The 21991-nt window shown below is 36.5% G+C and overlaps 1 protein-coding gene and 1 long non-coding RNA gene across 3 annotated transcripts in view; one reads left to right on the top strand and one right to left on the bottom strand.

The window, feature by feature from the left end:
• The window catches only part of LOC125252829, a 31313-nt gene extending 20730 nt beyond the window's left edge, over positions 1-10583 (top strand). Inside the window, exon 3 of the long non-coding RNA XR_007181290.1 lies at positions 9441-10583. This is a non-coding gene — a long non-coding RNA (uncharacterized LOC125252829). The remainder of the gene's footprint in view (positions 1-9440) is intronic.
• A 1957-nt stretch (positions 10584-12540) lies between these two features.
• The window catches only part of ctif (CBP80/20-dependent translation initiation factor), a 90307-nt gene continuing 80856 nt past the window's right edge, over positions 12541-21991 (bottom strand). For both annotated transcript variants that reach the window (XM_048165284.1, XM_048165285.1), the window contains 2 exons: positions 20264-20317; positions 12541-16476 (listed from right to left, as the gene is read on the bottom strand). In XM_048165284.1, the coding sequence (XP_048021241.1) occupies positions 16261-16476; positions 20264-20317 (270 nt within the window). In that variant the 3' untranslated portion in view covers positions 12541-16260. The remainder of the gene's footprint in view (positions 16477-20263; positions 20318-21991) is intronic.

Here is a 21991-nt window from a genome sequence, read left to right as displayed (position 1 = left end):
ACATGCCCTGACATTTGTGCTTTTTTCAGTTGTTCATAAACATATAAATGACAAAAGTGTCATTACACTGTATTCAGCACAAACTAGGCTACAATAATATGTGAGGAACATGTATGTACATGTTTGTATTTTTGAAGGAATAATGTTTATGCGTGGTTATTGAAAAAACAAAAACTTAAGTCACTGAAATAAGGCCAAAAAAAGTATATTAAATCTGTGTTCACAAGACTTTTGGGTATTGGAGGTTGTAGACTAGAGTTTTTGCTTCAGAATTATGTAAAAATTATGCTGCCTACTCCTTCATATAAAACAATATATTGATTTAGTTTTTGTAAGACAGTTTATGTCAAGACACACAGTATGCGTGGAGGCGTGAATCTGCATGAATAATGGGCCATTTACACCTGAGAAGACAAAAGAATCACATAATAATGACCTGAAATGACTTGCATATTAATGAGGCTTTTCAGTCAGGTAGGCTGTGAAAAAAAACCCTCTGTAATAATGTCTCAGCTCATCATAAACAGCTATACTGTGAAATATTATTACAATTTAAAATAATGGTATTCTATTATATTCTTTAAAATATAATGTATTTCTGTGGTGCAAAGTGTCTGAACAATTATGTTACCTCTATGGCATTTCATATAGGCTTTTAGCTTAAAAGCATGCACATTTGGAGAAATATTGATGGATTCTTATATATTTATGTCAATTTTCTATACTGAGAAGTAATATTTATTGTCATCACTATGAGTGCTGGATACTGTTTTTTCAATTCATACTTGCAGCCGGAGGGCGCTCTCTGTACACCTTTAGGCCACAAATTCATATAAAGAAGAAAAGGAACTAGGAACTAATGGCATGTCTTCTAGAGATCGCTAACCATTGCTTTAACATCCAAATAAACACTTTTCAAGACAATAAATACACGATTGAGACGATGAATGCATGTATTGCCTCTGAATTTGCGTCTGAATAGCGCTGGCTCCGTGGGCGTGGCCGCATTAGCGGATAATGAGCTGAATCACAGACTTCTGACATGGCTCTCTTTTCATACAGATTACATAAACACAGAATGTTTGTTTTCGATTTGACTTGCATGATTTAAAACCTGACATTTCAACGTTTCTTTAGACGTAAGTGTAATTTTTTTTGTCATTAGTATTCATAAGTTACAGTTCATTTTCTGAGAACTATCAGATTGGACTTCGTTCAGAGGGAGAGGAGAGATCACGCATCATGTTAGTTTTCTTTATTTTACAAAAAGCACAACATTGTGTTTTTACTCTGAGTGTACACAAATAAAAGAAGATATTCTATAGTTTCAATTGATATATTACTTATGTCTCTATGACAAGAAATGACGGAGTATTTTAAGTCTGTTTTGCTGCAATGTGAAAAAAATCCTGCAAAACGCGCCAGCGCGTTTTCAGACCTCAGAGAGTTAACTGGCTTTTTCTGGCTTTCCATGTTTTACAGTTATACGGTAGGGGGCGCTATTATGCATTTTCTGAAAGAGTATTGGATTAAAACACAGGCGAAAAAAGAGCAGAAACAATTGATAAAAGCATTGCTTATGAAGAAAAAGTAAATGTTGATGAAAAAAGAATGAAGCTAGAACAAAACGGTCTTCTGTTTAAAAGCAGAGGCTCTATTCTTTCTTTTAATATATTGCACGTTCATATATTAATACAACAAAATATTCTATGGGCCATGAAAGTTTAAAAAATGCTAGCATGCTAGCAAGAGTTAATGTCCCCCACAACCTCGGTATTTCCATTTTAGCCACTCATAAGCAACCATCTTTTTCAAGACACGTAAAAGCTTTAAATAATCACGAGTGGCGTATTACTGGTGTGTTTTATGTCGTAGAATAAAACGTGAAAATATATTGATATATCACCACAGACCTCATTTTTTAGGCTTTTAACCAAAATCCCATTCAAAAAACCCACTGACTTCGGGACGATGGAACCAGAAGAGCCTAATTGCAAACTCGCTTGCGGGTTTCGGCCTACAAAAATACGTCATCCCTGCAGCTCTTTTGGAATCTTCACAGTCTCTCTCTGCGGGTGTCTCTTTTTGTCTCCTGACGAATGTGCGAGACAGACACGAACATATTTTAACAGTCTGTTAGTGAGCAACATCAGAGGTGTGAAAACCTCGGATGAAGCAATGTCTGATTCTGCAGTAAAAAAAAAGAAAGAAGAAAAACTGTGAGTTATCAGCGGCACCATCCGAGTTAGATGTGTCCAGAAGTGGAAAGAGTACCTAAAAACCATACTTGAGTAAAAGTACAGATAGCTTACAGCGAAAATTACTCCATTACAAGTCACCAATTATAATATGACTTGAGTAAGTCTTAGAGTATCTGATTTTAACAGTACTTAAGTATTTTACTCATGCTGAATGTAGGCTCAGCGATGCACTAGTCCTCGACACCTAAGAGACATGCCAGAAACAATTGATTTGTAAGATCAAAATAAAACTGAAACCTTCAATGCCCTTAGATGGCAATATCACTTCTTTATAGCAGAAATAAACTGCTGCAGAAAAAGTTAGGTGCCATGCAAAATGTAATGTGTAATTGCATTACTCATCACAAATGTATTGGAGTAAAAAGTAAATTTACTTGTTCAAAAATGTAGTCAAGTAGAGAGTAAAAGTTGCTAATATCTCAGTACAACTACAAAGTAGCCAAAAAGATGCTAAAGTACAGTAACTAATTACATTTATTCATACATTTACACCAATGGATGTGTCCCGATCACCATCGCTGTGTCTGAAATCGAATACTTCCCTACTATGTAGAACGCGAAAAACAGAGTAGTATGTCAGAACACATAGTGTATTCGAAAAACAGCATGCGAAAAGTCCCCGGATGGCCCACTACTTTTGTCGAGATTCTGAAGTGTGCATTTGATAGACGCATTACTATCCCATGAGAATTTATGAATGGCAGTGAAGTGAAGCAACTGACGATTGTAGGTCACATGACAGTAACAACATGGTGGATGTAGTACGTCTGAATTTCATTCATACTACACAAACTTCAAATTCAAATGTAGCATCTATTCATACAGTGGGTCAGAAAAACAAACTTAATTAAAAGGGAAAACAGGATTGTTTTAAGGTCCAGCTGGTAAAATCGTGCATCTGATCACTTGAGGTAACAGCTCACATCTGCTCAAATCCTGCAGGACGACGCACACACTGAACGTTAGAGATTAATCAATAAGACGAAATATGAGCAACAGTAATATTTGTTCTCAACTTAGCAAACATCTCTAATTAATGTCACCTTGTAGCAGATCTCCGCTTAAGATTTGTAAGCTAATAATGTCACTTATTTTGCTCAAAATCCTGATAAAATCCCCCATCAAAGGCTGAAAACTCGGACAGAAACCACAGTGACGGCGGAGGCAAATAATCCTGCCGTTCACACAAACACACACCTGTGTGTGTAATAACTGACAGCCGGCCAAATCAAACCTGCTCTCGAACAAGGGGGTTCGTTGTAGAACTGATCATGTGACTGCGGTGTTGGGTTCAAACTTTCATGTGGAACTGCTTTAAACATGCACACACACACACATGCAAACACACACGTTCACTCATCGAGACATATGCCACCTCGCAAATCAATGACCTTTATGTATGTGTGTGTAGCTGGAGATGTTTTGAGAACCTCCTGACCGGCATGAAAACTTGCGAGCTCGGCCGAAGGGACGCGGCTGCCAGCGAGCGTGTGCAAATGAGAGCTCGGGTCAGCCAACAGAGAACTTAAAGAAATATACTGGATTACTTTCAACTTCATTTTTTATGCACTGCATCTGTGGCATACTGTCAATGACCAAAAATCATATTTCTCATACATTTTTGCATTTATGCATGTGGCACATGCATTTATTCAAAGTGACTTGCATTGCAGATAGATAGATAGATAGATAGATAGATAGATAGATAGATAGATAGATAGATAGAAACAGACAGACAGATCCATAACCTTGGCATTGCCAGTGCCATGCTCTACTGTTTGAGACAAGAATTTTAAATGTTCATTCATCCACATTGTAATTAAACTTACAACAACAACAAAACGTACCTCAAGTTGAAGTGAGAGAGCTGTGCCTCAGAGCTGTGTTTCCAGAAGAGAACGACACGCTGCTTCTGTCACTGTAGAGCAAAGCAGGGGTCAAACTGTCAGCCTGTCACCATAGTTCATGTTTCCTAGCAACAGGGGCACACTCCCAGGATAGTTTCCGCGGTGATGGTTGCTAGACAGGAGCAGGAGCTTAGCAACAAAGACATCAGGTGCTACTGCCTGCTGCTCATGAGCTGACACCTAAACCACACGCAGACACACACTGTGGAGTAAGAGTGTGTGTAACAAACACAAAACTGAAGAGACAAACACATTCTCTTGCAGAGAAAAACAGACAGAGATAGATAGGAAGATGGATGGACGGACGGACGGACGGACGGATGATATATAGATAGATAGATAGATAGATAGACAGACATACATGATGGATAGACAGACATGATGGATGGATGGATGATAGACATGATAGATAGATAGATAGATAGATAGATAGATAGATAGATAGATAGATAGATAGATAGATAGACATGATGGATGGATGGATGGACAATGATAGATTAGATAGATAGATAGATAGATAGATATGATGGATAGACATGATAGATAGATAGATAGATAGATAGATAGATAGATAGATAGATGATAGACAATGATAGATAGATAGATGGATAGATCGATAGATATGATGGATAGATAGATAGATAGATAGATAGATAGATAGATAGATAGATAGATAGATAGATAGACGATGGATGGATGGATGGGTTGATGATAGACAATGATAGATAGATAGATGGATAGATAGATCGATAGATATGATGGATAGACATGATAAATAGATAGATAGATAGATAGATAGATAGATAGATGATAGACATGATGAGATAGATAGATAGATGATAGACATGATAGATAGATAGATAGATAGATAGATAGATAGACATGATGGATGGATGGATGGGTTGATGATAGACAATGATAGATAGATAGATAGATAGATAGATAGATAGATGATAGACATGATGGTTAGATAGATAGATAGATAGATAGATAGATAGATAGATGATAGATAGATAGATAGATAGATAGATAGATAGATAGATAGATAGATAGATAGATAGATAGATGACGGACGGACAGATAGACATGATGGATGGATGGATAGATGATAAACAATGATAGATAGAAAGATAGATAGATAGATAGATAGATAGATGATAGACATGATTGTTAGATAGATAGATAGATAGATAGATGATAGACATGATTGATAGATAGATAGATAGATAGATAGATAGATAGATAGATAGATGATAGACATGATTGTTAGATAGATAGATAGATAGATAGATAGATAGATAGATAGATAGATAGATAGATAGATAGATAGAAACAGACAGACAGATCCATAACCTTGGCATTGCCAGTGCCATGCTCTACTGTTTGAGACAAGAATTTTAAATGTTCATTCATCCACATTGTAATTAAACTTACAACAACAACAAAACGTACCTCAAGTTGAAGTGAGAGAGCTGTGCCTCAGAGCTGTGTTTCCAGAAGAGAACGACACGCTGCTTCTGTCACTGTAGAGCAAAGCAGGGGTCAAACTGTCAGCCTGTCACCATAGTTCATGTTTCCTAGCAACAGGGGCACACTCCCAGGATAGTTTCCGCGGTGATGGTTGCTAGACAGGAGCAGGAGCTTAGCAACAAAGACATCAGGTGCTACTGCCTGCTGCTCATGAGCTGACACCTAAACCACACGCAGACACACACTGTGGAGTAAGAGTGTGTGTAACAAACACAAAACTGAAGAGACAAACACATTCTCTTGCAGAGAAAAACAGACAGAGATAGATAGGAAGATGGATGGACGGACGGACGGATGATATATAGATAGATAGATAGATAGATAGATAGATAGATAGATAGATAGATAGATAGATAGATAGATAGATAGATAGATAGACAGACATACATGATGGATAGACAGACATGATGGATGGATGGATGATAGACATGATAGATAGACAGATAGATAGATAGATAGATAGATAGATAGATAGATAGATAGATAGACAGACATGATGGATGGATGGATGGATGGACAATGATAGATTAGATAGATAGATAGATAGATAGATAGATAGATAGATAGATAGATAGATAGATAGATAGATAGATAGATAGATATGATGGATAGACATGATAGATAGATAGATAGATAGATGATAGACAATGATAGATAGATAGATGGATAGATCGATAGATATGATGGATAGATAGATAGATAAATAGATAGGTGATAGACATGATGAGATAGATAGATGATAGACATGATAGATAGATAGATAGACGATGGATGGGTTGATGATAGACAATGATAGATAGATAGATGGATAGATAGATCGATAGATATGATGGATAGACATGATAAATAGATAGATAGATAGATAGATGATAGACATGATGAGATAGATAGATAGATGATAGACATGATAGATAGATAGATAGATAGATAGATAGATAGATAGATAGATAGATAGATAGATAGATAGATAGATAGATAGATAGATAGATAGACATGATGGATGGATGGATGGGTTGATGATAGACAATGATAGATAGATAGATAGATAGATAGATAGATAGATAGATAGATGATAGACATGATAGATAGATAGATAGATAGATAGATAGATAGATAGATGATAGACATGATGGTTAGATAGATAGATAGATAGATAGATAGATGATAGACATGATGTTAGATAGATAGATAGATAGATGATAGATATGATAGATAGATAGATAGATAGATAGATAGATAGATAGATAGATAGATAGATGACGGACGGACAGATAGACATGATGGATGGATGATAGACATGATGGTTAGATAGATAGATAGACAGATAGATAGACATGATGGATGGATGGATGGATAGATGATAAACAATGATAGATAGATAGATAGATAGATAGATAGATAGATAGATAGATGATAGACATGATTGTTAGATAGATAGATAGATAGATAGATAGATAGATAGATAGATAGATAGATAGATAGATAGATCAGAAGACTTGCAGTAAAGCACACATGTCATACAGAAGACTTTTGTGGTGTTTTTAGTTCTTTTTGAAGCTTTTACAGATCACTACACGCTTTCATTGAATGGAAAATGAACATCTTTTGTATTCTATGAAAAACAGAAAGTCAGATTTGGAAGAACATGAGGGAGAGTAAATGATGTTTTGGGTGAACTACAAACATTTTTCTCTCTGTCTCTCTATCCGCTCAGATTAACCCATATAGCAAACGCTCTTATGCGAGTCTTCCCTCTGCAGGCTGAAGAAAAACCCCTCTTTGAGTTCCTCCCTGGTGAAAATCGCTCCACCGCCTCCTCTGCGCTCCGAGCGGCCGGGCTGTTGCTGTTGGCAGGCAGGCCAGGGAGGATTTGGAAGCGGATCAGGCTTGGCTGGAAATGAAGAGAGGTTTGGGTTTTCAACAAGAAGCCATAGCGGAGACGAGGGGCGGGGGGGCTCAAAAGACAAGATGAAAGTGGGAAAAATGGAGCAGAAGAGAGAGAGGGATTGAACAAGGGCGAGAGAGAGAATTCCAGGCTCCAACAGCAATACGTTATGTGGCAGAAAAACAGAACCATTAAACAGTTCATTCAGGAAGTGAACAGGTCATGACATCATTTCCTCGCTGGCAGGGGCAGGATGTGGGCCGATGGTTGTACAGTTCCTCCAGAGAGAGAGAGGGAGAGAAAGAAAGAAATATAAATGACAAACAGAACAGATTTGAGTTGCATATTTGAACACTGAGTATTAAAGCGGAGTTTGTGCTCCAGAGATTCTCAGATCGTGTGTGTTGTGTGAGGTGTGCTGATCATCAGATGCACGTTCTTAGACTGCCGGACCAGAAAACAGGTGAAAAAATCCCACAGATGCACACTGAAGGATTCAAGCCTTATCTACAGATTTGAGCCTCTATTCACACCAGAGCGGAAGAAAACACCTAGAAACCACACAGTGATGCATTCAAAACATTTGAGCAATTGCAACACAATAAAAACATTCAGAACACCTTTGCATCTGTATTGCAACACCCTTCGGGCATCATCACTCACAAATGCTAGCACTGTGGTGGCTTCATTTTAAACAGCTTGAGATTAAATATGACACTTGCGGAGAAAAATCTAACAACATAAGAAAAGGTTCCGTCAGGTGCTTCACACTCTTAAAAATAAAGGTTCTTTTTGATTCTATGAACATCCATGGAATCTTTCCGTCGCACAAAAGATTCTTTATAGTGGGAAAAGGTTATTTAAACTATTAAAAAGTTCTTCACACTAAGAAAAAAAAAGTGGTTCTTCTATGGCATCGCTGTTAAAGCCCCCTTTCAGAAGACTTATTTTAAGAGTGCATATAGAACCTTTTAGGTGTTCCTATCATAGGACCTTTTTATGAATTTAGTTTTAATTAGTTCATTTTGGTTTAATTTTAATTATATTTTATGAATTAAACAGCTCAAAAACATACTTTATCACTAGATAAGATCTGAAATAAGCTCTTAAAAATGAAAGTATTATGCAATCACATTTGGACGTTTCTCCTTATACCTTTTTGGCATCAAGTGTTCTTTAAATTTGAGTTAAGAATCCTATAGGGTTCTATAAAGAACCCCATTAAAGAGTGTAAAGGCCCGTTCACACCAAGGACGATAACCGTAATGATAAAGATACAGTTCTAAAAATCGTTCACACCACAGCTATAACGATAACAGCACAGAGAAACGATATCATTGGAATCAATGGACTTCAATGAATCCATCCTGCTTTAAAGAGCTCGAGCATTTAAAGAGGCAGATGACAAAACTAGAACAGAACAATGTGGACACTAATAGAGTTGCAGAACAAAAACATGCAAAAGTGTGAAAATGACCGATGGTTTCTCTAGATCAGACCCTTATTCCTCGTCTGGGATCATGTAGAGCTCTTTGAAGCTGCAATGAAACTGACATTTGGACCTTTGGTAACTGATGAAGTCCACTATATGGAGAAAAATCCTGGAATTTCTTTTCGACTGAAGAAAGAAAGACATAAACATCTTGGATGACATGAGGATGAGTAAATTATCAGGAAATTTGAATTCTGAAATGAACTAATCCTTTAAGAGATGTGATGAAATGACACTTGTTTGAAGGGAGTCCAAATTGGAGTTGAACTGTCCCTTTAAGAACCTGGAGTCATGCACTGCCAGGCATCTCCACATGCAAACAATGGAGTTTGACTGTCACTCACACACACACTTTCTCTCTGCAGGTAGCTGATGTCTGGCGTCCTGCACAGCTGTCAGATTGCTGCGTTTGAATCCATGTGGCAGCTGCAGCAAGCGCCCAGCTGTGTGTGCGTGTGCGTGTGTGTGTGTGTGTGAGTAGAGCCAAATGCTCCTTTGTCATCTCTAAACAATAGAAACAATCGGGCAGCACACTCACCCCGGACATGGCAATTAATCACACAAACAGAGCAGGGGGTGTTATGGAGATGATGATGTAGAAGAGGGGGTGCAGAAGAAAACAAAATGGCTGCTGAGCATTTTCCAGTCAGGATATGCTTCTGATAACTTCTATTTTTATATTTTTGACTTTAATTTTAGTCATTTTTATTAGTAATTTCATGAAGTAATGTTCACAGTCACGTCTAGAGGTGTTGACATGCATGCGCAGGAGGGGCACGCTGCCTCCCTATCCATACTAAATGATATGCGATGCAAATAGTGTGCAAGAAGAGTCTGGATAGTGTACTATTCCTAGCTGATTATTAAAGTGTGCATTCATGTTTTTAGATGTTATATTACCCACAATTCTTGGCAATACAGATAATTTGAAGTTGCGTCCTAAATGACACACTATGCACTGTGTACTGAACTGTGTAGTGTATGAAATTTATAAGGTTATTTTATCATTCAACATTGCCCCTCTCCCTCCTCTGTGTAATTAAATCTGCAACAGTTAAAGTTTCCAACATTCCACACAGTGGCTGCGTCTGAAATCGCATACTCTCATGTAGGTACCTATTTTGAATAATTACTTCATGACCGCTAAATGTACATTCTATATAGTATGAATGCAATCTGGGGGTACTACATTCGCCATGTTGTCATTATCATGTGACCAATAAAGCATCAGTTTCATTGCCATTCACAAATCTTCTCCCGTGGCCTCATGGGAATAGTAAAGTGTCCATCGTATGCACACTTCAGAATCTCGCCGGTAGTCATCCAGGGAATTTTTGCCTACTCTTTTAAGGATATTTTTTAAGGTTGCATCCCAAATGACCCACTATACACTATGCACTTATACCTATGCACTATGTACTCATCCGTGTAGTGTGTGAATTTTATAATGTTACTTTGTCATTTAACATAGGAGTCTGATGCCCCTCCCCCTCCACTACGTAACTAAAGCTGCGACAGTTAAATGCATGAAGTGTCCAACATTCCACACTTTTTTCCGTTAATTTAGTGCATCATCCGGGTATTTAAAGTGTAGTTTTTCTTTTTGGAATTTTCTTTTTGGAATCACTATTTATACTTAAAAACATCATAGAATAGTGCATAAGTTACGGAAGAGGATTAGGGCCAAGCAATAATAAAAAAATAAAACCATCTCGAGATTAAAGTTCGAGAAAAAAGTTGAAATAAAATGTTTAATTTAACGAATTTGTTCTCGTAATTTAACAACTTTTTTCTCATAATTTAATGAGTTTATTCTCAACATTTTATTTCGACTTTTTTCTCTAAATGTAACGACATTTTTCTCATAATTTAACGAATTTGTTCTTGTAATTTAACAACTTTTTTCTCGTAATTTAATGACTTTATTCTCAACATTTTATCTTGACTTTTTTCTCAAAATTTAACGACATTTTTCTTACAATTTAACGAATTTGTTCTCGTAATTTAACAACTTTTTTCTCGTAATTTAATGACATTATTCTCAACATTTTATCTTGACTTTTTTCTCAAAATTTAACGACATTTTTCTTAAAATTTAACGAATTTGTTCTCGTAATTTAACGACTTTTTTCTCATAATTTAATGAGTTTATTCTCAACATTTTATTTAGACTTTTTTCTCTAAATGTAACGACATTTTTCTCATAATTTAACGAATTTGTTCTCGTAATTTAACGACTTTTTTCTCGTAATTTAATGACTTAATTCTCAACATTTTATCTTGACTTTTTTCCTCAAAATTTAACGAAATTTTTCTTACAATTTAACGAATTTGTTCTCGTAATTTAACAACTTTTTTCTCGTAATTTAATGACATTATTCTCAACATTTTATCTTGACTTTTTTCTCAAAATTTAACGACATTTTTCTTATAATTTAACGAATTTGTTCTTGTAATTTAACAACTTTTTTCTCGTAATTTAATGACTTTATTCTCAACATTTTATCTCAACCTTTTTCTCGAAATTTAACGAGTTTTTTCTCGTAATTTAACGAGTTTATTCTCAACATTTTATTCAGACTTTTTTCTCAAAATTTAACGAGTTTAATCTCGAGATGGTTTTATTTTTTTTATTATTGCTTGGCCCTAATCCTCTTCCGTAATAAGTACACGAATTAGGACGCACCAACTGTTTTCGCCTACTATATAGTAGGGAAGTATGCGATTTTGAATGAAGCCTTTTTTTCAGTTAATTAAGCGTATCATCCGGGTATTTAAAGTGCAATTCTTCTTTTTGTAATTTTCATTGTGAACACACTACATACTAAACATACTACAAAACAGCATAGAATAGTGCACACGTAAGTGAACTAGGATGCATCTTTGGTGCCAAGGCATCTTAAGGCCGCAACATTCTCAAAACATTACAAGTGCAACATAAAAAGAACATTCTTGTAAATGTGTATTCTTTTTATACTTTTTATAATATTTGCAATAATTAAAGGGGTGGTTGATTATGATTTGACTTTTTTAACTTTAGTTAGTGTATAATGTTGCTGTTTGATCATAAACAACATCTGCAAAGTAAATCACTTTTTAAGGATTACAACAAAGGCTGGTAGAGACTACAAGGAGCTTCTTCCTGGCTTAGTGACATCACAAACCCTAAAATTTACATAAACCCCGCCCCTGAGAACACGCAACAAAGGGGGTGAGGCTGCTTTAGAGAAGAGGAAGAGTTGTTGACTTATAGGCAGAATAAGTCCTGCCTTCTAAATAAAAAAGCCAATCACCAGTTGGTGAAGTCATTGAAGCTCCGGTTGCAATAGAAACGGTCAGTGCTCTAATTCAAAATATGAATAAATACAAATATACAGTAGTACTGAATTAAATGGATAAATCAAATGGGCCGCACACATAATTTTGCATAATGACTTTAAAAAAAAAAGAAGGACAAACACTCTATTTTACACCCCTTCTCAGTTTATTTTCAGTTGCATAAAAAGAAAACAATCGATGACATCTTTGAGTGAGCCCAGATCTACAGTTTGGTCAGCTGACAAGGTTGCCACATCTGCTTTGCATGTCAATAAGATGCAAATGAAGATGATCTGCATTCAATAGTCTGGTGGGTCGCAACACTGAAGAAGTCAAAGGTCACATGATGCCTGCTGCTTGAATGGGGCGGAGCCTAACGCAAACCCTGACAATGCACGACTGCTGAGAGGTGCAACTAGGAGCAAATCAAAAGAAACTCTAAATACAAAAAAAACAACAAATGAAATCATGTTTGAAAGACAAACACACACTCGCAGAGATGCTTTCATGAGCACTACATGCATGTATGTCCATAAAATCACTCTATGAGGGAGAATCTCACAAACTCTGACAAGATATGCCACAGGAAAAACAAAATCAGACTAAATCATACAGTATTTTGCATGAAGAAAACCTTAACTTTCTTCATGCAAAATATGAGCCAGACTCGTCTTCATGAGATTCAACCCTCACGTGTGTGTTTGTCTTTTCATTTGGATTCTTGATGCAAGACAGAAAATACACAAACCCCAAACCTGCCGGCAAACCATGAGGTTCTGCGTGTGTTTCCTCCCCTAAATAACGCAGGAGGCCACCGACTATTCACGGAAAATAGTTCAAAAACACTTCCTATGCTTCCCCTCGTCGTCTAAAATTCATTTTCATATGCCGTTTACAAGATTACATGTAGCTTATTCATAACTAGATGACTGGCTTGTGTTAAATCAATATCAATGCACACAGTCGTCAAAGCCAGAGAAATTGACACGTAATAGCTAGATATACCGTTAAAAGATTTGACCACCATCCTCGGCAAACAAATTTGTTAAAAGTAAATAGTTTTAAATAGAACGACTTGCAAAAAACGACCACGGCAAAACGGCCTATATACTTGATAGCCATTGTTGCTTAAATTTCATTTCGACTCATGCTTGATTTTTTAGGTTTTTCAACATCTCACATTGTCTATTTAGGAAGCTGAACGTTGCAGGGCAATAATAAAAATCCTCTTCGCTGCACAGGCCTTTCTATCAGCAGCTCACCAACTAAAGATTAGTCGTAAAACTCGCAGGGGTTTCGAAGGCCACTATTTTCTCCCAAAACCTACGTTTCGTTCTAGCAAAAAGTGTTTGACTAACATTCGAAATCCTCCACAACCACTTTTTACATACACGTTTATCTTTTTCTTAATGTTTTTTTTTTTAAAGCAATTGCCTTAAAACAGTGCAAAACGAAAGTAATCCTGTGCAACAGATCTACTTCTAAAAACAAAAACCGCGTTCGTGAAAAACGAGTAGATGAATCGTTCAGAAAACGTCCTTACAAACGCGACGCAACATTTGTTTGGAAACACTTTACTTAAAGCCTGTAGTGCTGTCAAATCGATTAATGCATCTAACAACATTTTGTGTGTGTGCATTTTATATATATGCACACTTACATACTTTTATGTTAGATGCGATTAATCGATTTGACAGCACTAATATAATGCATTATAAAAGTGTTTTTAATGCATTATTATGGTCTCATGAATAATTGTACTTCAGTTATAATACATATCTATACCTTGTTACACCTTTAGAAAGCATTAATGCATTAAAACATGACAAACAACCAATATTAGATGTAACGAGGAATCTGCAGATATTTGAGTGCTGTCAAACGATTAATCGCATCCAAAATAAACGTTTGTCTTAAAGTATATGTGTATGGTGTATTTTTATTACACGCACACACACGCACACGTGCATATTTATTAAATGTATACACATGTATGTATATCAATTTTTATATACATAATAAATATACACAGTACATATACGTATATTACGTTAAGAGAAAACTTTTATTTTGGATGCGATTAATCGTGATTAATCATTTGACAGCCCTAATTATAATGCATTTTAACTTTGGTTACAATTATTTATGAAGAAATATATTATATTATAACATATGATAATATATTCACATTATAAATATCTTTATAATGCATTATAGAAAGGCTTTAAGTGAAGTGTTACCATTTGTTTTTTTCTGAATGATTAGCGATCTGCTTGCATTTCACAAACAAAGCCTATTACACGTACATTTATACGTTGTTTGTAAAAAATGCGACTCCAAGAGAAAAAGAAAGTAATAATAATAATAATAATAATAACAATAATGCATAATATTAAGGACACTATAACACATTATAAACAGGGACGCAGCCCGAGACGGAACAGGAAGAGGAAACTCAAGAGATCTGAACGATCTTCATGAGGAACCTGACCACTTCATGTTGAATGTGTCCTCACACACACACATACACAAGTGTGCCCGGGCTTCCCGCAGCCATCTGCTGCGTGTGTGTGTTTATGACAAAAGCAAGCCTTGCTCCTTTGGAGTCAGCGTGACCCCAGCTGGACGCCCATGTCGGTCGACGGCGTGCTCCTGACGCCCGGGGGGCCGAAATGGGACGGATGGATGAAGCACTGCCTCCAGGCCAAAGAAAAGACACCCTCTGGGGTTCACAATTCATCCCGTGAACGCGTCCAGGGATATTTAACAACAAAATCAAAAGAAAGAAATATAAGGATTTTGATTTTGCTTAAAGAAAATGAAGCCTATTTTTAAGACCATTAAGACTTTGTGCACTGGCATTATTTTCATGAATATTAAGCACAGTTGTAACCACAATAACAGACACACACCCAAAAAATATTTAATAAAAAAAAAAAAAAAAAAAAGAATTCTTAAAAAATAATCATCTATTAGTTAAATTCATGACAGTTAAGTTTTTACGCATTATGCAATTTTTCCGTTAATCAACTATCATGAAAATAATGAATGAAAAAATAATAATAATAAAAAATAAATAAAATTAAGAAGGCTTCATGTTTTAAAATTTTTATTTTTTTCTTAATAAAATGAAGCCTATTATTAGGAACAATAAGATTTTGCTGCACCATGATATAATTATAAAATTATCATCACTCTAATGCAAAAAATAATGACGTATTAATTAAATTGCAAAGTATTTAATCATCATGATAAATATTTTGGGGGAAATGTGCTTAACTGTGATGACAATGCAACAAAAAAATAAATAAATAAAATAAAAAATAGAAAATTAAATAAAAAAAATAATAGAAATGATCTTATTCTCAAAATTACCATCACTCTAATGCAAAAAAAAAAAAAATGCATTAATTAAATTATAAAGCATTTATGAAAATGTGCTTAACTGTCATGAAAATAATGATGGTGCAAAAAAAAAAAAAGGCTTCCTTTTTTTTTTTTTTTTTTTAAACTTCATTGATTTTCCTTTTGATTTCTCTTCCTGTTGACACTGTCTAGAAAGAATGACAGACAGTCTGCACGTGCGCGTCTAATGACTGTCTGGTTTTGCATCTGTACGTCTGGGTCAGCTCATGAATATGCAGATGTGAAGAGTGAACATATACATATTCATTCCAATCTGCATATTTTACACTCTGACCTCTGACCCTCATCCATCCACGCCGATTCTATCTTCCTATCGCAGAATGCTTGTGTGTGTTGTAGTGTGTCCGTGGCCTCTAGTGGTTAGTTTGACGAGTTTCTGGATGTTTGTGTAGTGGTGCGCAGTGGTCAGGGCCTCCGGCGGTTCCTCGCGCTGCGCGTGCGTCACGCGGTGAGCTTCTGGATGGTTCTGTTGTAGTAGGCGGTGGTCAGCGCCTCCAGCGGGGTCCAGTGGTGAGCGTGGAGCTCGATGACCTCCATCAGGAGCGAGCGTGTCAGCTGGGACTCAGACGGACACAGCATCTTATCCCGCACGGCGGCCAGCAGCTCCGTCATCATTTCGGGAAGCTGCTCCTCCAACAACCGGCCGGTGCTCTGGAGCTGCAAGAAGAACCAGAGGAAAATAAGCAATGAGAGAAACAGACGGATGAATCTTCTCCCAACATTCCCCGTTCTCGTACGGAATGATTATCTCGGTGCGACCATCAAATAAAGATCAACATTTATTTAAAAATATCCTGTAATATATGGGTAGAGAGAGACACAGAGGGGGCAGGAATCACAGAGTGGTTTTTAAGAGGAAATAAGATGTTCAAAGGGAGACAGACACACTCAGGCTCAAGGAAGGGTCAGAGGTCAACTCTACAGGGGGTACAGAGAAACAGATGCTAGTCTGAGAGAGAGAGAGAAAGACAGACAGACAGAGACAAAGAGAGAGAGCAGAGACTGGACGGAAGCAGTCGGATGTCCAGACAAACTGTCTCCTGATGATCCGGTTTGTGGGCAGATGGGACACCATCTATCCTCTGGACACAGCCACACTGAACATCCTATTGGTTTGTTTTTGCAGTTTTATGTATGGGCCGTTCTACAGAATTGGTTGGAAATGTCTTGAAAAAAATGTGACTTTTTTGTATGTATACAAATTGTATAATATCCAAGCTACACATTTCTAGTAATTGTGCAGTTAATTTTCATTTTGTATTATCAGAAAGTTTTGAAATATTTTTCCTCTCCCCAAATTTGTCACTACCGAAATATATTAATAAATAATTTAATAAGAAGGCTTACATTGACCTATTAAGATTTAGTTTACATCTACCTTGTAAATATATTTTTTGCTATTTAAAAAAAAAAAAGGTTTTTACAGGTATATCAATAATTAAAATTTTAACAATATTTCAAGTGTAAATATAGCTGCGAGCAGCGATGGCGGGCCCAAGTCGGTGGCTTCAGGGCAACTGTGCACAGCGGGCAATAGGCAGTTAAAACGGTTAAACATCAAAGGACTATGACAAATTCACTCTACATTTACTGTACTATAAGGTGGCGCTATAGAGCCCCTCCTCCCTGCCCGTTTCTAAGGCTTTGCCCATGTCTACTGGCTAACAATCCTGACGTGTGTGTCGAGTTTCAAACAATTTGAAGCATGCTAAGAGTCTCAAAAGCATCCAAAATGAATATTAAAGTTTGATGCGTTGCCAAGGCAACTGTATTTGAGATATCACAATTCAAGGTCTACATCTTTTGATATTATTCGAATTAAGTTTGAAGCAAATCGGATAAAAATAAGAGGGTGATCTCAAAGCATGCTGAAAGTGACACACCTCTTGCTGCCAGTTGGTGGCGCTATAACTTTGACTCATAATAGTACATCTATGTGATCAGCCTTGTACAACGAACACACAGCCAAAGATTCATCAAAATTAATTAATGTATGCAGAAGTTATAACACTTTGTTTCCCTTTTCTCGCCATAAATTCGTTGCCTCGCCACAGCCAAACGGTTTGAGATATCCAACATCCCTTTGGCCTGAATCGAATAAACCCCCTAGAGGTAGTAGTTTAAAATTCAGAGCCTGTTTATTCAAAAAATCCACATTCAAACCAAAATATCTGACTTCCTGTTGGTCAGAGCTAATGACTGTACATTAGAAAGTTGTCCGGCTTAATGAGAACAATATGTGTACCGAGTTTGGTGACTGTAGGAAAAACTAACCCCCCCACTTTTGTCAAAAAGTGGCGCTGTAGAGCCCCTGCTCCCCGCCCGTTTCTAAGGCTTTGCCCATGTCTACTGTATGACAATATTGATGTGTGTGTCGAGTTTCATCCAATTTGAAGCATGTTAAGAGCCTCAAAAACACTCAAGAATATTATTAAAGTTTGACGTGTTGCCATGGCAACAATATTTAAAATATCAAAAATCCTGTCACAGGTCTACATCTGCTTTGTATTGACATTACACTGATGAAGTTTGAAGCAAATCAGGTAAAATTAACAGAGTGACGCTATAACTTTGACTCACAATAGTCACATCCATATGATCGGCTTCCTACAATGAGCACACAGCTGAAGTTTCATAAAAATCAATCAATGTATGCAGAGGTTATAACACACTTCCTGTTTCTCTTTTCTCGCCAGAAATTCATTGCTTTGCCACGGCCAAACCGTTCGAGATATCAAAAATCCGCTGGCAATTTTACATCCTCAATGTCTTGACTTCATTCTGACTGAGTTTGGTGGCGATCGGAATAATTGCCTAGGAGGAATATATCAAAATCCAGAGCATGTGTTTTTCAAACAATCTGTAATAGCTGACTTCCTGTTGAGCTGGCGTTTAACTTAGAGCATGAAAGTTGTTCGGCCCGATGAGGTTTATATGAGTACAGAGTTTCATACTAATACATGCAAGCGTGTTTGATATATGGGCCAAGTTTTCGGACACCATTCAAGGGGGCGCTGTCGAGCCCCCCTGCCACGCCCGGGTCCCATCCTTTGTGGCATCCTAATGGCCGCAGATTCCAATGTGTGTGCCAATTTTCAAGAGTTTTTGAACACGTTAAGGCCCCCAAAAAGCCCCGGATGATGGAAAAAATATAATTCTCCTTAGAAAAACAAAAGGGCCATGCGCCTGAGTGGCTTGGGCCCTAATTTATGAGATTTCTTGTATTTTGTATCCATTCTTTCTTTGTAAAAGTCATAAAGTTAATCATACTGATTTCAATGTTATGGATTCATTAGTTTGAATATACATTGAACCAAACACTATAATAACATCTTAGTTAATTCAATATACTTTATCTTTGACAAAACATCCATGTTTCGGTCGTGACTGCACATTTTCGGTAGTGACAGTAATGTGTTGGTAGCGACCACATCAATTACAGAATTTTAACTCAATTACTAAAACACTAATGATTTGCATAACTGTACTAAAATTTAGTTTATTTCCCCCAATAAACGATTATATGTTCCCTTTTGTCAGTATCAAAACAATGATCGACCAAAACGTGGCGAAGTTTCGGTAGTGACAATTTTTGATACTTTTGAGCCTAGGTCAAAGATGCTAATCAGCACATGGTTAGCTAGCACAGTTCTGAAGAGTTTTACACACAAAAACTAAATTTTATGGAATAACACCCCAAAAAAAGTTTGCTTAATTGCAGAAAAAAGGTGTTTGGTAGTGACGTTCCTTAAAGTTACACACAGATTTTCAGATTTTGAACACATTTAACTCAAAATGACGGTACCCATCTACTATGAAAGAGCGGCTATGAGAGGGGGGGGACACAGGAATATTTCCTGATCAAAAATGTAGAAGTGTGGTTAAAATCAGTCTCAGCCAATGGATAAAACATACACTGTCTTGGTGGTGAAAATGTGGGACAGTCTTTTTTTTTTTTACATAAAGTTTCATGATTTAAAAATAGAAATATAAAATAAATATATATTTTAATGCCACTTTAAAAAAATTAAATAAAATATATTTTTAAAAACAACAATGGAAAAAAATAAAAAAAATATTTAAATATTTTCACAAGTTGAAATGTAGGGGTTATGGTTCAGGACAGCTTTCTACCAATTGAAAGTATCCAATAAATGATGATTTTATATATATATTAAGCTTACTGATATTTTAAATATTGTTGTGGGATTCAATAGATAATAGAAGGATTTAGTAAATATCTAAAATTTGAATACTAAAATGATTTTAAATGTATTTTTTGGTTGTGGGACAGCAGTTTGCACCAATTCTGAAGAATGACCATTGGCTTGGTGTATCCCGGTCTTTATCCATCCATCGGTCTTCATTCTCTCTCCCTCTGATCTTGATAATTATGAATGTGTTACAGAAGTTTTCACCATCTCAGAGATGCCGTTAAACTCACCTCCATAGAACAGCACAGAACAGCGTCTTCCTTCACCTCAGGTGACTCCAGGAGCTAAAACACACAGAAAACACTCCTTAGTCCAGAGGGTTTAAAAGTGTGAGGTGCAGCATTCCATTCATAAACATAACTTTTCATAAAAAATAAAACATCTTTAGTACATTTACATTTATGCATTTGAGAGACGTTTTTATCCATTGCATCAAAGACATACATTTGAGGCAAGACATTACAGGTGAATAGGGTAAAATATTAACTAATCAATATCACAGCAGATTAATCACAGTTGACATTAGTGTTGTATAGCAAATGTACTGAAATGTTGTTTAAATATGCAAATGGTACATGATCTTATTATATATGCACTAATTTGCATACATATATAAAAATTGCCAGTGGATAAAATTCTTGTTTCATTTTGTTGACATATTAAAAGGGGTCATATAAAGCTTTTTAATGTTTTCCTTTTCCATTAGCGTGTGATGTATCTGTTTGCAGATGTATATGATCTGCTAAATTACAAAGCTCATCGTGTCCTATAAGGGATTTAACACTGATCCAGACCTGCCTAAAACACCTCGATCCAAGTCTAGCCATTACTTCCTCAAACGTCTACATCACAATGTGAAATATTAGCTTAATGCAAAGTTGGTTCCGATCGACCGGCTCATCCGCATTTTCAGAACCCGACTCAAACTGATACGGTAAAACTGACGACATTATTAACTGTGTTTATAATTGCTTAATGCCTTAAGGGCCATTACATTTTTGACACAGGCTGGTAAAGTGTTTGGCCAATCACAACACACTGGGTCAGTTGGCCAATCAGAGCACTCTGAGCTTTTCGAAAGGAGGGGCTTTGTAGAAATCAGAGCGTTACTGCTGCAACACTGGTGTCTGGTGTGTGAAAAGCTAATTTCTGACTCACGGCCTTTAAAGTTATGTATTGTAATTGAAATCTACAGATGCAAATAAATGAAGTGCATTAAAAGTGTATTTTGGATGTTTTTTTTTCTCTAGTCTAGTATGGCAGCAAAATAGCCCAAAATCTCAAAATTGATCAATGCCTGAATAAACAATCCGCCTGTAGTGTCTTCCCTTAATGAAGTTCATGCATTCCCTGGGGAATTAACATCGCCAGTGTCATGCTTTACTGTTACTGCTACTAGAGCATGCATCTTTAATTTGCATTGTTAAACAGACTTCAGCTTTCGGGAGGTCACTGCTGGTAATCCAGACGTATATATAGACCACACATCACTGCACGAATCATCTTTCACTTCCTCTTTCACTGTTCCTCAAAAACCACCAGCCGACAGACGCCAGCGAGACCAATATCAGCCGAGTCCGAGTCTCAACCCCAGACGACTGTTGTGACAGACAGAAATGTGCTCCGTCTGACCACAAAAACAGAAGTGCAACTCACTAAACAGGACAAATACACATTATTATTCAGCAACTGAGCCTGATGCAAGATGTATTTCTCTGTTTCAAAGGAAATGTTAAACTGAAAACAGAACAGCAGAACTTTTTTGCATGAATGCAATAAGAAAGAACAAAAGAAATCTTAAACAAGCTAACAAATGTATACATTCTATATTCTAATCCTGCCGTGTGGTTTCCCTTATGTTTGACTGTCTTTTCCTGTAAACAGACACGATTATGTCATTTGACGTTATGTAAGAATGTTCTTTTCATCTTGGCCAACATGTTTGTGCAATGGAAAAT

This window comes from Megalobrama amblycephala, linkage group LG18 (genome assembly GCF_018812025.1).
Source record: "Megalobrama amblycephala isolate DHTTF-2021 linkage group LG18, ASM1881202v1, whole genome shotgun sequence".
Taxonomy (NCBI): Eukaryota; Metazoa; Chordata; class Actinopteri; order Cypriniformes; family Xenocyprididae; genus Megalobrama; species Megalobrama amblycephala.
Note: the sequence above shows the minus strand (reverse complement) of the source record. Positions and strands in the feature narration are given on the sequence as shown.